The 14,717-nt window shown below is 38.2% G+C and overlaps 1 protein-coding gene across 1 annotated transcript in view; it reads left to right on the top strand.

The window, feature by feature from the left end:
* Nucleotides 1–315: 315 nt before the first annotated feature.
* Nucleotides 316–14,717, top strand: part of CACNA1D (calcium voltage-gated channel subunit alpha1 D) — a 194,041-nt gene continuing 179,639 nt past the window's right edge. Inside the window, exons 1-3 of the mRNA XM_062585857.1 lie at nt 316–349; nt 2,618–2,936; nt 5,642–5,747. Coding sequence (XP_062441841.1) covers nt 316–349; nt 2,618–2,936; nt 5,642–5,747 — 459 coding nt within the window. The remainder of the gene's footprint in view (nt 350–2,617; nt 2,937–5,641; nt 5,748–14,717) is intronic.

The following is a 14,717-nucleotide window of genomic DNA, read 5'->3' as shown; positions in this document are numbered from 1 at the left end:
GCAGCAGCAGCCGGGTTGCTAGGGATGGAGAGATCCCGTGTCACCCGGATGTGAGTGTCATGTTGGCCCAAACTCTGAGGGATTTGGCAGCGGCGGCAGCAGCAGCGAAGCAGCAGCGGCAGCAGGAGCAGGAGCAGCAGCAGCAGCAGCCCCTCGCGTGTCGCTAGACACTACCATGGGGGTCGGATAGTGGGGAGCGCCGGGGGCAGCGCACACCTGGCCTGGGGGCAGGGTAGGGGGCGTCTCTGCTTTTTTTTTTTTTTTTTTTTTTTCTTTTTTCCCCCCTCCTCTCACACACCGGAGAAAGTGAGAATAATGCATCACCAGCAGCAGGAGCAGCACCCTGAAGGTAAGAGCCGGAGCGCCCACCAAGGGCAGCAGCAAGCCTGGGGCTGAGGGGAGGGGGAGGCGGGGGAGGATTTGTGAGGGATTTGGGAGACGGGGATTGGGGGGGATTAGGGAAGGGGGTTGAGAATGGGGTAGGTTTGGGGTGAGCATCTGGGCTTGAGGAAGGGGCCGGGAGAGACGGCTCGGGGAATAGGAAGGGCATGGGGTGAGGTTAAGGAGGGACGGGGATGCTGCTCTCAGCGTGTAACTGACATGGGAGCGGGTTTATACATGTCTGTCTCTGGCCCCAGGGCCGTTAATATCAGCTGGTTGAGCAGAGGGAGGCAGAGAGAGGACGTTTGTGCATGTTTCTCTCGTGTTTCTGTCATTGTGGATAAACCTGCCTGGAGATGCCGCTTCCCAGGGGCTTTCTGGTGCGGGGGGCAGGTACGGGGTTATTGCCGCGCTTTGGATGCGATGTTTTCAGCCCACTTCCCCGTCATGTCGCTGCCAGGAGCGCACAGAGAGACGACACATGGGGCTCCTATGTGTTAATCTCCTTTGCAAACGGGCTCCGGCAGCGCTGCATCCCCCATTGGTGTTTTTTTTTTATGATTCCCCCCCCCCGCCCCCAAAATTAGCAGTAAGTTTGCATTTTTGTCCCCGTTGGAGGGCAGGGGTTCCCCCCGGGGAACACAGACACTCGGGCTTTGTTTCACTTTCAAATATTGATTTTAAAATGATGATAGATAGATTGGTGGTATATTTGTGCCGAGCATGGTTTCATGGCATCCCAAAGGGCAGGCGGGAGGCGGGGGGTTTGGAGAACGTGGGGGAAAGGAGAGGGATGGCTATGCCATTGCTTAAAAATAAATAAATAAAAAAGGCAAGAATCCTTCATTTGGAAAAACACTGGGGGTTAAAGTCACACGTTGCCCTCGCTGTCAAACCGTAACCCGAGGAGGCACTCTCCGTCTTGTGTGACCTAGCGAGGGACCAGCCGTTGATGTGCCGCCCGCTCCCTGATGGCCATCTCCTCTCGCCCGCCCGCCGGCCCCGGCGCCACAGCTGCCGGTTTCGGTAGGAAACGCGTGGGCGAAGCGCGGGGGCTCCCGCGCCGCCGGCCCCCCGCGCCGCCGGCCCCGGGAGCCATTTTAGTGCGGCCCCTCGGTGCCCTCGCGCCGCTTCCCGCCCTCACAGGCGCGGAGCGGCGCCTGCCGCGCTCCACGCGCGTACCCTGCGCGCCTGCGGCTCGTCCCTGCTTATTTCCCGCACCCGGAAAGGAGGAGTGTGGTTTTGTCGGGGGGCATCGTGTCTCATTTATGTTTGATGAACAGTAATCATCGAGCATATATTTTTCTCTCCCGCCTCAGTAGCTATCTTTCAGTCTCTCCAGCTGGAATTCGCCGTATGCGTAATTGTGCCGTTCCTCCATTTTTTTTCCCCCCGTCAAAGCATCCTCAAGTTTTGAATTTTCTTAGGAGTGTCTCTTTCCTACAGGTGCATTTAGGAGTAGACTCTTGCTCTAGTCAAAGAGCTTAGAAAGGATCTTTGCTAGTTGGTGGTGTTTTGTCTTCTGTGTTGCCATCTAGATTAACAGAACTTCAGTAATTATTTTGAAGGTGATTTTTTTCCTTGTTAAAAAAAAAAAAAGAATTAAGGCATTCCTTCATAGTGGTTTCACTCTTATAATTTGTGGTGTGGAAGATACCAATACTATATGAATGTATTTATCAACAGACAACATCAGATTTTCACTCACTCAAGGCATCGATGTGTTTTTCTTTGAGAACGCAGAATAAGGCAAGATTTAAGTTGCTTCTAGGAATTTTTTTGCTAGTGTTTTCAAACAGTATTGAATATTCTCAGTAAAAATGTGTAAGAATTTTAAACCACCACTTTTTTTTTAACCAAAATGAAGTGAGAAAACAGGAAATGTTAAGATGCTAAAATAAAGTTGGTTAGAAGAAGGAGGTATGGTCTGTTGGACTTAAATACAGTTACATGAAAGCTGACATCTGATTTGAAAACTATGAACTAAATGGAAGAATCAAAATGTTAGATGTTTCTGTGCAGTACTTGTCTTGACACTTAGATTAAATTTAAATTGACAGTACTGATTCCTGAACCTTACTTTACTGTGCAATTATCTATGTACTCATGCTATGTAGTATCTGTAGTGGAAGCATCACACCATCAAGAATTCTTAAAATATTTTAAGCAACATTATTATGACATATTTTATCATTAAAAATATAAGCAAATACTTTTTTTTTTCCTTCTCCCACAGAGGTGAACTATGCAAGTAGCACCAGAATTCCTCTCCCTGGTGAAGGACCAACTATTCAGTCAAACAGTTCAGCACCATCCAAGCAAACTGTTCTGTCTTGGCAAGCTGCAATTGATGCTGCTAGACAAGCAAAGGCTGCCCAAAATATGAGTACTACCACAACCCAGCCTGTAGGATCTCTGTCCCAAAGAAAACGCCAGCAATACGCCAAGAGCAAAAAACAGGGTAATACGTCCAATAGTCGGCCACCCCGTGCCCTTTTCTGTTTATCCCTCAACAACCCAATACGAAGAGCCTGCATTAGTCTAGTAGAATGGAAGTATCCTTTGATACAGTTTTCTTTTTTATAATCTGTTTTTTTTTGAGTTTTTCAAATGTATCAATGAGATTATCTTAACAACATCTCTTACAGCTTCTCAGCTAACACATATTAGTTTGCCTGCATGTGTGTGGATAACTCTTGTTAATATTGATGGTAGTTAACTTTGCTTAAATTTCCGTTGATGATAGCCTCTTAATCTGTGTTATAATGACACAGAGCATCATTTCACTGAAGTAAGTAACTCAGAGAAGACCTTGTAGCTGTTCCTTTTTTCTTGAGGAGGAGGAGTTCACATTCAGAACTTATTTATCTCTAGACAACATTCTGGTATGCCCTTTTTAAAAGTTACATTGTTTACTTATTCTAAAATAGTGGTCATCTTGCTTTTTCTGTCTGACACATTCATCTTGCAAAAGGCCTTTCCCTCTTTTATTTCCCCTGTGGATTTTTTTACTTCCCATCTTATATCTTTGCAATATACTAATCTAACAAATCTCTATATTGCATTAATTGCCCTTCCAAACATGTTTAAATGGATGGGAGTGCATCTTGCGGTGTTAATTGGGAGATAGTCTTTAATGACCTAAGATGTCAAACCTGCATCTTCCATATGGCAGTCTGGTGTATTATCATTAAGGCAAGTGAACCTGATGTAGAAATCTTTCAAAGGTGGTATTTGCCAAATGCTAGAAGTAGGGGAAATTTGGAGCTAAGTTAAGGATTCACTGTTAGTATGTGCGCATATTTGAAATATATTCCTTTTCTCAACTTTTATGATGTATATCTACTGTGAAATGTATTTGGAAACATGAAGATATGTAGGTAGGAGATCAAATATACTAGCATGTATTTATCATGATTTGTATATTGGGGAAAGATTGGTTTTACTGTGGTTCAGGGGCTGTAGGTTGGAAGAACATGAATTTTTATTTGGAAGAACTAATAGCGTGTAGATCTGGTATATCATTTAATTCTCAAAAAATTTTTGAAGTCAAGTAAACAATTTTGTTGAGGGAAGAGGAGAAAATTTGCCTGTTAGCCTTGGTGAGATACCTTTAATAGGAAACAGCTGTTCAAGAGAGTAGATTATTAAGGTAAAACTGATTGTTACTTTAAACAGAACACCCAGTCTGGCAATAGCAAGTGGTACTCATTTATAGAGCTTGTTTTTTCAATTATTTGAACGTAATTCAATTACAAATTTAAGACAGTGAAACAGAACCTGCTCGCATTTAAACTGGTGTAAGTCCAACTAATTTTAGTAAATTGGCCTCTCCTTGGCTAAGGTCAGTTAGATGAAATTACTGTGGATTTAGAGTGGAGTAACTCAGAGCAAAATTTGTTGCAGTAGCACTACATCATAAAACAAACTTGCCAATCTCATATTGGTATTATTTGTTCATTTCTCAGGAGGACACTACAGGTGAAGATGTATTTTCTAGCTTTATTTTATGCATAACATAGCAACCGCTGACGATGGTAGGCTTTGTGAACATAAGCTCAGTACTGGCGGCAAAACATTCTTTTTAGGCCAACGAACAGGATTTAAAGGGTCTTAAGAAGTATATGATGGTAGTTTTGTTCAGAAAAAATACTTTAAACTGACAAGGCTGTGCTTCTGAGGGAAGAAGTTTTTATTTAGTACTCTTCCTTCAGTCTTTTATGGAGCTCTTATGGATGCATACGGAAATTGTATGTTGAACTGAGAGAAACATGCCAAAAAATAGCTAAGGCACAATTCTGCCTATCCAGACTTAGCAAATAGTTTCATCTAGGTCCCCCTATATTTGCACTTACTTCCTCCATGGTAATTCATTATTTTCTTGTATTAATATAATTTAATAATAAGCTGAAGGTGAACTTCATGTGTGTGAATTTTAAGAGATATTTTTTCCTCTTTGGAAGATGAAAGGTTATCTCCAGATTTAAACTACTGCTATCTAGATCTGGGTGTAGAAGTGCAACTACAATTCCTGCTACTCTCATGTGAAAGCCTGTAGACTCTCAGTCTGTGTGGCTGCAGGGTCAGTAATTATATTCTTTTCCACAGTTTATTCACCTAAACTTTCATCTGTCCTGGCCAAGGCAAAATTGTTCAGGAGTCCAATTGTCAAAGACAGAAAGAGGGGCTCAGAACTGTCCTTTATGTGAATTATACAACTTCTCAATACTCATAGAGGAGAACTGTTGTTGCGTTTAGTTCAGAATGTTTCGTATTTGAACTAGATCTGAAACTATTTTTCTCCTTTGAACAAACGCATCATCGCCATTAATTGCATTAATGAGACACAGATGAACATCTGAGGATAGAACAGCTTGGTAAGTGTTTCTTACCCACCATGATGACCTGCATACTGAGTTAAGACTGTCTAGCTAAATTCATCTCTAGAATTTAACATAGTGTTCTGAGGCAGTAAGAGAACTTTCGTTTTTTTTTCTTTTCTTTTTTTTTTTTTTTTAAAAAAAAAAGAAGAGGACATTGAAAGGTCATTAATGATAGAAAACAGTAATATACTGATATAACTGTAATAACTAATAATATAGTGGTATAACTAAGAGCGATGAAGAAGTTTGTCACAGTTATGAGTCAAAAAATTGCATAAAAGGAAGACTTGTTTTATGAATGTTGAAACTGAAAAGAGAACTGAACTGAAAGTTTGTAGATAATCAAAACTGATGAATTCCTTAACAAGATTTTCCAGACCATTTGACATATTTATACTACTGTCTATTTTTGCCAATTGTGTGGCCTTAGCTGTTTACATCCCATTCCCAGAAGATGATTCTAATTCAACTAATCATAATTTGGTAAGTACTCCTGAATTTTTATTATATATATTTGTTATTGTTTTAACTTGATGTGAAAAAAAAGTTTGTTTTTTTAAAAAAGAAGAATTGGTATGTAATGATACTTGGAGATAAAATGTATTTAGAATATGCTTACTATTGCCTTATTTTTTCAGTTTGATTATGTACTTCTTTGTGTCATGTGTTTAAAATATGGTTTTCAGCAGTGAAATTCTTTGGAGGGGAATGCAAGTGAATGTTATGCTGAACATTATATATATATGTATATGTGACAATATAAAAATGTTTTGAGTTTCTATTGCTTATATTAACTAAATATAGTTACTTGTCCTTACTATATTCTTTTTATATTTCAGTCCTTTTGAAATTTTATTGTCTCGATGATGTTCTTGTCTAATCTATTTTTGCATCTTAATGGTGTAATTCAAGTATATTTTTCTATTAGACAAAAGTGGAAAATTTTACATTAATATATTTTACAGTGATAGGAACATTAATGTGAATTTTAAGAGGTCACTGCTATTAAAAATGATCTTTTAAAAAGGGATGGTACTTCCTGAAGTATTTTGTTTGTAGAGCTGTATTTCTTGGGCTGAAAATAGTATGCTATTTTCATTGCTGTTTTCAAGATATATTGAAAATGTATCTTGAAAAATAATTTTGTGTTGTGTATTTTAATAACACAGTGACTATCACACTCAAGATTAATATTGTATTACATTGTAGTGGTTCCATGGTTTATTCTGAACACACCTTGAAATAGTGTGAAGAGGTCAGTGATCCTGCGCTCTCTCAAAATCTGCATGTGGCTTCTTTGTGGGATGAGAGGAGTTCAAAAATAAAAAATCAGAATCCCAAACTAGTAAATAAGTAAATTCAGATTATTTTATCTAGAAAAAATAGGTTGATATGAGGTCTTCTATCTATGAAGATGTTTGTCCATTTCATGGGGTATAAATTTGTTCATTTCTCTAAAAGTAATTATACTATGCATATGACCCATGTTGTATATTCTTGTTTATCAAGATTAAGTGTATAGGGACAACAAAAAATGCTCATAAAAGGCAGAATAATCCAGGTCAGTGTGAAGAGCAAGTTATGCAGCTGTGTATTTAGCCAACGAACAGTCTTTGAGTTTCTTTTTTTTTTTTTTTTTCCTCCTGAGAAATTCAGGGCACAAATCTCCATAGCTGTCAGTCTACAACAAGATCTGCTAATAACTAATTTCATAAAGCATTACATGAAAAGGGTAGAACAGTTACTTGTGTCAGAGGCTAATCATTTTGAAAGAAATGTTTTTTAGCGTTAGTTTTGTTAGGCCAAAGTCTGATATTTCTGACCTAATTTTAGAAGCTGTTAGCATTTAGAAAGAAATGCACATTTTTGTCCATGTTTGTTTCTCTTTTTTCTCTTTTTTTTAAGCTAGTGTTGCCAGATCAGTCTAAGCAGAAATAAATTATACGTTTTTAGTAAGAGATCTTTATCCATTTTCAATAGAAAGGGTCTTGAATGCCCCTAAATATATGTGCATAAAATTTATAACTTGACCTTTTAAATTCTCTCAAATTCTGATCTGAATCTGCATCTTGTTTATACTGAGTTTAATTTTGAGTAATTCAGCTTGCTCAAAGAACAGAGTTTATCTTTACAGCATACTTTCAGGTGGTAGGACAGACTGTCAGATGAAGAGAACATACATATCCATGCTGTGCTTCTGATCTAATAAAATAAAGAGTTTGGGGATTAGCAGTAATTGGCCCTTCTTTTTGTTGAAGTTCTACATCTATTGAATAATATTCAGAAATTTTGTGGTATTGGTCTGAAAAACAGAATCAAAAAACGACCATAATATCACCCAAGTGTTAAATCTTATGAACAAAGTTTGGTAGGGTTTTATTGTCCTTCAAGTAGATATGCTTGTCTTCTACTAGCCCTATATGAGGAACGGCTGCGAGAGCTGGGCCCCTTTAGCCTGGGGAAGAGCAGACTGAGGGGGGATCTGATCAACATGTACAAGTACCTGCAGGGAGGGTGTCAGGGGGACTGGGACAAGCTCTTTTCAGTTGTCCCATGTGACAGGACAAGAGGCAATGGCAAAAACTGAACCACAGGAAGTTCTGCCTGAACGTGAGGGGGGAATTTCTTCACTGCGAGAGTGACCGGGCACTGGAACAGGTTGCCCAGAGAGGTTGTGGAGTCTCCTTCTCTGGAGATATTCGAGGCCCACCTGGATGCAATCCTGTTTAACATGCTCGAGGTGACCCTGCTTGAGTCAGGGGGGTTGGACTAGATGATCTCCAGAGGTCCCTTCCAACCTTACTGATTCTGTGATTCTATATTACTAGTTTGATCTTTCTAGGGGACTATACTCAGTTCTGGTGTAAAAAATCATTTCAGAAACTGAGGAAGATGAGATATCTCTCCCTCTCTCTTTCCAGTCCAGTTGTACAATCCCATCAACCCCACAGCCTCTTCTTTACCCTGTTTTCTCTGTGGGCACAGGCATCCATTGACATTATACAGATTGCAGCACTGCTCTCATTTAGTGCTTTGTGAACTGTAGAGATGGGTGTGAAGAGCAAGAATATTCTGTCTCTGGTGCCTTCATTTCCTCATTATATACAACTCCAAAACCTATTCTGATAGGCAGAATAGGTATTCTTTGTGATGAGATGTTAGAAGACAGCTTCTGTATGACGGAGTTCTCAAGACCTGTGAGAGAAACCTGAGGTACAAATTCTGAGTTTGTCTTCGTCTATTACTTAGTGAAACACTGACTACATATCACTTAACTGCTGGCTGAGTTCTCAGGAAGCCTGGCTCTCCCTTTCTCACGGGTATTTCAACATGCAGAACATATTGCTAATTCATATAATCAGTACAAAGTCAATTATACACTGTAATAGTAACAAAATAAATTTTATGATAAATTAACCAAAAATATGATGGACACTTTAAGAAACAGGTATATGTCTTAAGAGAAGTAACAAATCAAATATATGTGTATTAATGCACTTTTGAACATAGGCCATATCTTGGGTATCTGTTGTTCCTGGATCTGAGTCAATTTTGTCTGAACATACTTTAAAGATATGTCTGAGAAGGCTCTGCACCTTTGTTGTTGGAACAATAGACTGTTTTTAGAAAACTGGCAGTACAGATAAATTCTCTGTGGGACAATTGTGTATTTTCTGTGTTGGTCACTCATCTTTGCTGAGATGGAAGGTGTGATTATTGAGGTTTTTGTGATGTGGCCAGCAGTGTACTCTGAGATACTGATGATAACTTTTAAGGAAACAAGAAAAGATTGCTTCATATCAGTGACTCTAAATTCAGCAGACTAGAGTCAGCTATCACTGGATTGGTAGGGTAGTAATCTCTTTTTCTTGATAATGTATGTAGTTCCACTTGTCTAACAACTTCTTCTGAGTAAACAAGCTCAAATTTCTGTTCTACTTTTTTGCCATTCTCTGCTGGGGGTAGAGGGTGTGCTATAGCTGTTTTCTTGTGCAGTAGATTCATTGTCATTCTTCCTCAAAGGCAACGTATCAATGCTGGATGTTACAAAACAATGCATTTCAAGCAAATCGTAAGTGCACTTAAGGTACTACATATACTGGATTGTGCTTAACCACTTGCCAGCATTACAGTCTTGGATTGTGTTGGGAAGTTTATTTACTTGCTTGTGTAAAACACCTTGGCATCTCTCTGGTGTGTGCGAGGAGAGGAGGAATGGATGTTCTCTTCTCTACCTTGAATGGGCCAGTTATGTCATGCTCTCTGAACTGCAAAGAATGCAGTGCAGTCTAATGAACTTTAAAAATAGTTATTCAACTTGATCCTGAACTCCGCTTAGTGAGTAACTTAATCCCTAATCAGTTGTTCTTTCTGCTGGTGAAAAACATGGAACAGACAGTTTGTGATGGAATGGGATCTAGTGGGCCCATTTCTTCTGTCAGTAGATAACAAAACTGCTTTTGATCCAAGAAAGTTATCTCTGCCCTGTAGCAGAACTGGATTGTATGTTCTGAGATGAATTCCACATAAATGTACTACTTCATGCAGATTTTCAAGTATTTTCTTTCTCCCACCTTTTGGTCATTTCAGGTGATCTAAACTTCCCTATAATTGATTCAGCTCTACTTCTGGCAGTGTCTCCTGCTAGAGCTTGATAAAAAGCAGTTTCTGGCAGGATGGGTTTCCTGTATATATCTATATATCTTCTTTCTGTTTCTGTCTTTTCGCCCGCCCCCCCAATTTGTGTTATTTCCCTTCATGTCTTTTGTCTTTTTAAACTTCCCACTCATTTCTTTCTATTTTCTTCTTATCTTTTTGTCTCTGCCCTCTGGCTTCCCTCTGTGTTTACTCTTCTGTTCCTCCTCTTCTGGAGCATGCTTTATTCTATCTCACTCTTCCACCTCAATTTCTTTTCTTGTATCATTCTGTTGTACCGTGGTGTGTTCTCTTTTACTGCTTTGTGTTTTGTTTCTTATTTACATTCTCGTTGGTCTGGCTTGTGCTGGACTTCTTACTTTACGATGTACTGGCATTCTGGCACAATACAGGTCTGAATTTTTGCCATGAACAAGACTCTCTCTCTCTCTCTTTTTTTTTTTTTTTTTTTTAATAAATGAACAGAAGAAGCTGTCTATGCTGATTCCAAGAAAACTAGATCCTTGAAGTTTGAGTTGAGTGTGCTTTGGGTGTATTGCATCTCTTGTGACTAGACCACAAAAGCTCTTATTGGTGAAATTGTTCTACTTGAGGAGAGATTGAAAGCCTGTGCATTTTGAAAGCTGATGCATTTGGGGGTACTTGCATGAATTACAGTAATCTGGCAAGTGCAGAGTTACCTGCATTAAAAGCTTGACCTCAATAACAACTGTATGCTCCAGATAACAGGATTCTTTGGCTTTATTTCTGACTTACTGTCAGCGGGTGACTCTCCCCAAGAGTGGGGTTCTGCATTAGAAAAACGTGCTGTGCTTACACAGCTAGTGAGAAGGTGGTGTATATATAGTCTGCTGTGCAGTGCCCTGGGCACCTTCTGTTCTTTCTCCCTATTTTCCCAGAGAGCTGGGACTGGGAGATCCATAGTGGAGGACACTGCTATAGAAGGGTCCTGTTTGTATCCTTCCTTTCAGACAGAGATTTCTTCTTCAAGCAGATTTGTGTGGATCTTTCAGTTGTGGCCTCCAACAATACGAAAATCAACTCTGCAGTGTTGTCCCTGAACTGATAACTGTGCCTTCAATCTAGGGCACAGCAGGACAGTACTCTGAGAAGATCCAGTTGAACTTGTGACCTGGAAGTGTCAGGCTTCCTATCCTTATCCCATTAGCAGTCCCATGACTCATTCAGTCGTAAGGCCGCTTGACTAATACACCCATTGAGAAGGTTTTGTTTTTTACCTTACACCTAGTTATTGAAATCCTCAATATAGACCCTTAATAAAGATCTGAAAATATTAGTGCATAATGTTATTAATTGTAACTGCATTTAATAAATAATAAATCTAAAGATTCACTTGTTGAATTGGTAAGTGTTCTGTGGTAAATTTTAGAAAATGTTTTGTGTATGTATACTGTCTTTGCAGTGTTAACTTCTTTAGTTCGGGGATCTTGGGGATCCTAGGGATTCCTCTCCCCTCTCTTGGAACATATTTCAAACAAAATAATTTTTTGTCACCTTGTTTCAAGTATTTGTTTTTATCTTCTAATGTCTGTAATAGCTAGCATGAAAGTCACCCAAGTAAACTTTCAGGAAAGGTGGAAGATAATTTGCGTTCTAATGAAAATACTTCATTTTACATGTGGAAAAAATGTTGGAGACATTACAGCGCTTTGTTGCATTTATTAGCCCACAGCTTAACTACTGGTACTAATGGTAATAGATTAATTTTTTAAGGGTGAAAAATGTCAGTAAATTTAATCTGAAAAAAATCTTCAGAAATATTGTATCTAATTATTATTGATGTACAACATGAATTTTATGTTGCCTATTGATTCAAGTCAGTGCAATGAATTTATAACTCCGTGTATGACTAGTCAGAAGGGCCTGAGAGAATGTCAGTGGTTTACTTCTGAAAAATCAAATGATAGGAGCTGTCCTTTTTCTCATGCAAGCTTAAAAATGAGTAGGCTTTGAATTCTCTCATCAGGTTTTGTGTCTATGTGCATATGTAAATTTTCAGAGGGATAGTTTTTATCAGTTTTGATTTCTGCTTTTTTATGTACGTAAGATTACTCTGTCATATCTTTTCTCATTAAAAAACATGAAGTAACTGTTTAACTACTGGAGCAGCTTGATTTATTTTTCTAAAATTTAACAGGAAGGCTGTTTGATGGTTATGAGCTGAGACAGTATGCATCAGCAAGTAACCTTTGCACAGCTGCAAGAATTCCTTAACAGATGACATTTCTGCAAGGGGATTATTAAAAAAATATTATAATGCTGTACTCAGTCATATCTTCATATTCCAATTTTTTATATTCCTATAGGGCCAAAACTTCCAGTAATATGTATTAGCTAATTATTATGTATTGTTTTATTTTGTCAGTGCAGATCATGATTTTTAGAAGCTCACAACATCACATAAGCCTACTTCTTTTTCTTCATGTTGTAATGCACACCTCTGCAAAGTAAATGAAAATTCTGTGTTGGTAGCATTTTACACCCACTTTGTACTGCATCCAGTTCTTTGGCCTACTGTGTCTACTCTGCACTGTACTAGTAGCTTAAAACAGCCATTTCTCGATTTTTCTTGGTGAAAAAATTTGATTTATGTCAAGTCTGTCTCTAGTGGTGAATAAAATAGAATTTTTATTTCATCCTCTGTCTTAGGAAAAGTGACATTTCTGGAAGAAAGATATGACAAAAATGCCTGGCAATTTTCAACTGGTTGAGGGGTCAGTTGGGTTTATAGAGGGTTGGGAATAACATGGACTAGTTCTCAAGTTACTCTGAACGTAAGTGGACCAGTTACAGCCTGGACCAGATGTGCTACTAGGAAAGGAAGCTTTATTTTTTTAATTAGGATCTAGTTTCTTTAGCACCGAGCAAAACAGCTGTTCAGAGAGCAAGGGATTGAAGAGAAGGTCCCCAGCTTCGTTGTACAGGTTTAGGTAATGGCACTGCAAAAATAACTTCTTCCCTCCTCGCCCCCCACCCCCCTTTTTTTTAATGCAGTAGATAGCTATCCAGACCAGAAGGCCCCACACAAAGATGTACTTAATCATCCTCATTTGGAAGGAAATGTTTTTCCATGTTCAAAGTTGCAAGCTTGTTCCTGTGAGGAATTCCTACTAAGGGCTTGTCTCTCCTTAAAAAGATTTGCTGGCAAAATGCCTAGGGAGATGCAGAATCTACTAGAAAAAGAGTTCTTTTTCTATTTATCAGTTTTCCAAAAAGAATAGAGCTGCACTTTTTTCCCTAGTTTAATTGAGTTGTGGGGGTTTTTTGATTTTTTTTTTCTGTCTCCTTACTCTTCCAGTTGATTAAAAAAAAAAAAAAAAAAAAGTTGAAAACTTTAAAGTATAGGCTTGTCCCAATAAAAATAAGTCAGTGTACTTCCAAACATACCAAATAATCTTGTTAGTTACTATATCAGTTGGATAGTTGGTGGGAAAGTAGTTAATGTTGACATTTAAATTGTTGTCATTCAAATTTAAAGTGAACATTCAAGATGAGTGGGAGACATTTGTACTTTTCATACCAACTCTTTTAATAGCGAGAGTACAAGTTGGTGCTTAAGTCCTATGAATAATATGAACAAACCTAGTTTATAAAAACAGCTTACTGAATACAGGTAAACAATGTGAATTACTGATTTACTGCAATACTAATGTATGTAAATTGATAAAATACTAATCCACAGATTTTATTTTTAAGAATAGTCCTTGTGTTTTTTTTTAAAAAAGATTCTGAAGTTTTTACTCAGCAAATATACACATAAAATGGAGAACTGTTACACGTTACCATGTATCTGTGCCATAAATATTATTAAAATTTGCTTTATAAAACCTGTTAGACATGCCAGGTTATGTAGAATAGGTACATTTAATTTTTTAAAAAAGTTGTTTCTCTGAAGCATATTATGCATTGAGAACTGTTTTTTTTCATTTTTTGTCTTCGTGTATGTGAAAGTGCTGTGTCTTGAAATTTTACAGAGTTGTGATCCATGACTTTTGAAAGTGTTGAGCAAGGGCCAATTCACTTAATTCATTTGAGCAGAAATGAAGCAGTTTTGAGTGTTTTTGAAAAGCTAGTTCCTAGCTGCTTCAAAAGGCTTGTTATGCAGCTGCTGAGATCAACTAAAATGTGTTTTCTAATCTGGTAAGGTTTAATGACAAACTATTTTCAATGACGGTTAATTGAATATGTGGCTTGGTTCATGATTCATTTTGCAAGAATTCGAATTTGTTTATCCTAATGTCAAGCTCCAAAACTTTTCTCTTTTGCTGGGCCATTCTGGACGAACAGGAGCATGAAGAAAAGTTAAGTGACAATGTAACAATAGTGGGAGAATATTAATTAGGATTGACTGGATTTCAGTGCTAGCTTTTTTGGTTATTGCATAGTTTTCTGCAACAGAAACTTTATTCAATGAATTATAACTAAAATATGCCCCTTTAGTCCTCACTCCTATAAAATTCACTTGGTAGCACGAATTAGCAGCATAATTATTGTTGTTCGTTTTTTTTCTATGTCTATGATGAAGTGCTTTTAGCGTTTCATTCCTGAATAACTTCATGATTTAACAATGTGATTATAATACTGTAGATTCTTCTCAGAAATCTTGGCGCTCATTTTCAGCATTTCAAATAAAAATTTGTATAAAGACATGAGATTTATGCATGGAATTTAACTATGACAAGAACACTTTCAGTCAAATCAGTACAGCTGGCCAGGATACATTATTTTCCTATTCAATGTCAGTAGGTAATGTTCTAGAATAGTGCTGTAGAGATT

The sequence above is a fragment of the Rhea pennata genome, chromosome 12 (genome assembly GCF_028389875.1).
Source record: "Rhea pennata isolate bPtePen1 chromosome 12, bPtePen1.pri, whole genome shotgun sequence".
Lineage (NCBI taxonomy): Eukaryota > Metazoa > Chordata > Aves > Rheiformes > Rheidae > Rhea > Rhea pennata.
This window is presented reverse-complemented; position numbering and strand designations above follow the sequence as displayed.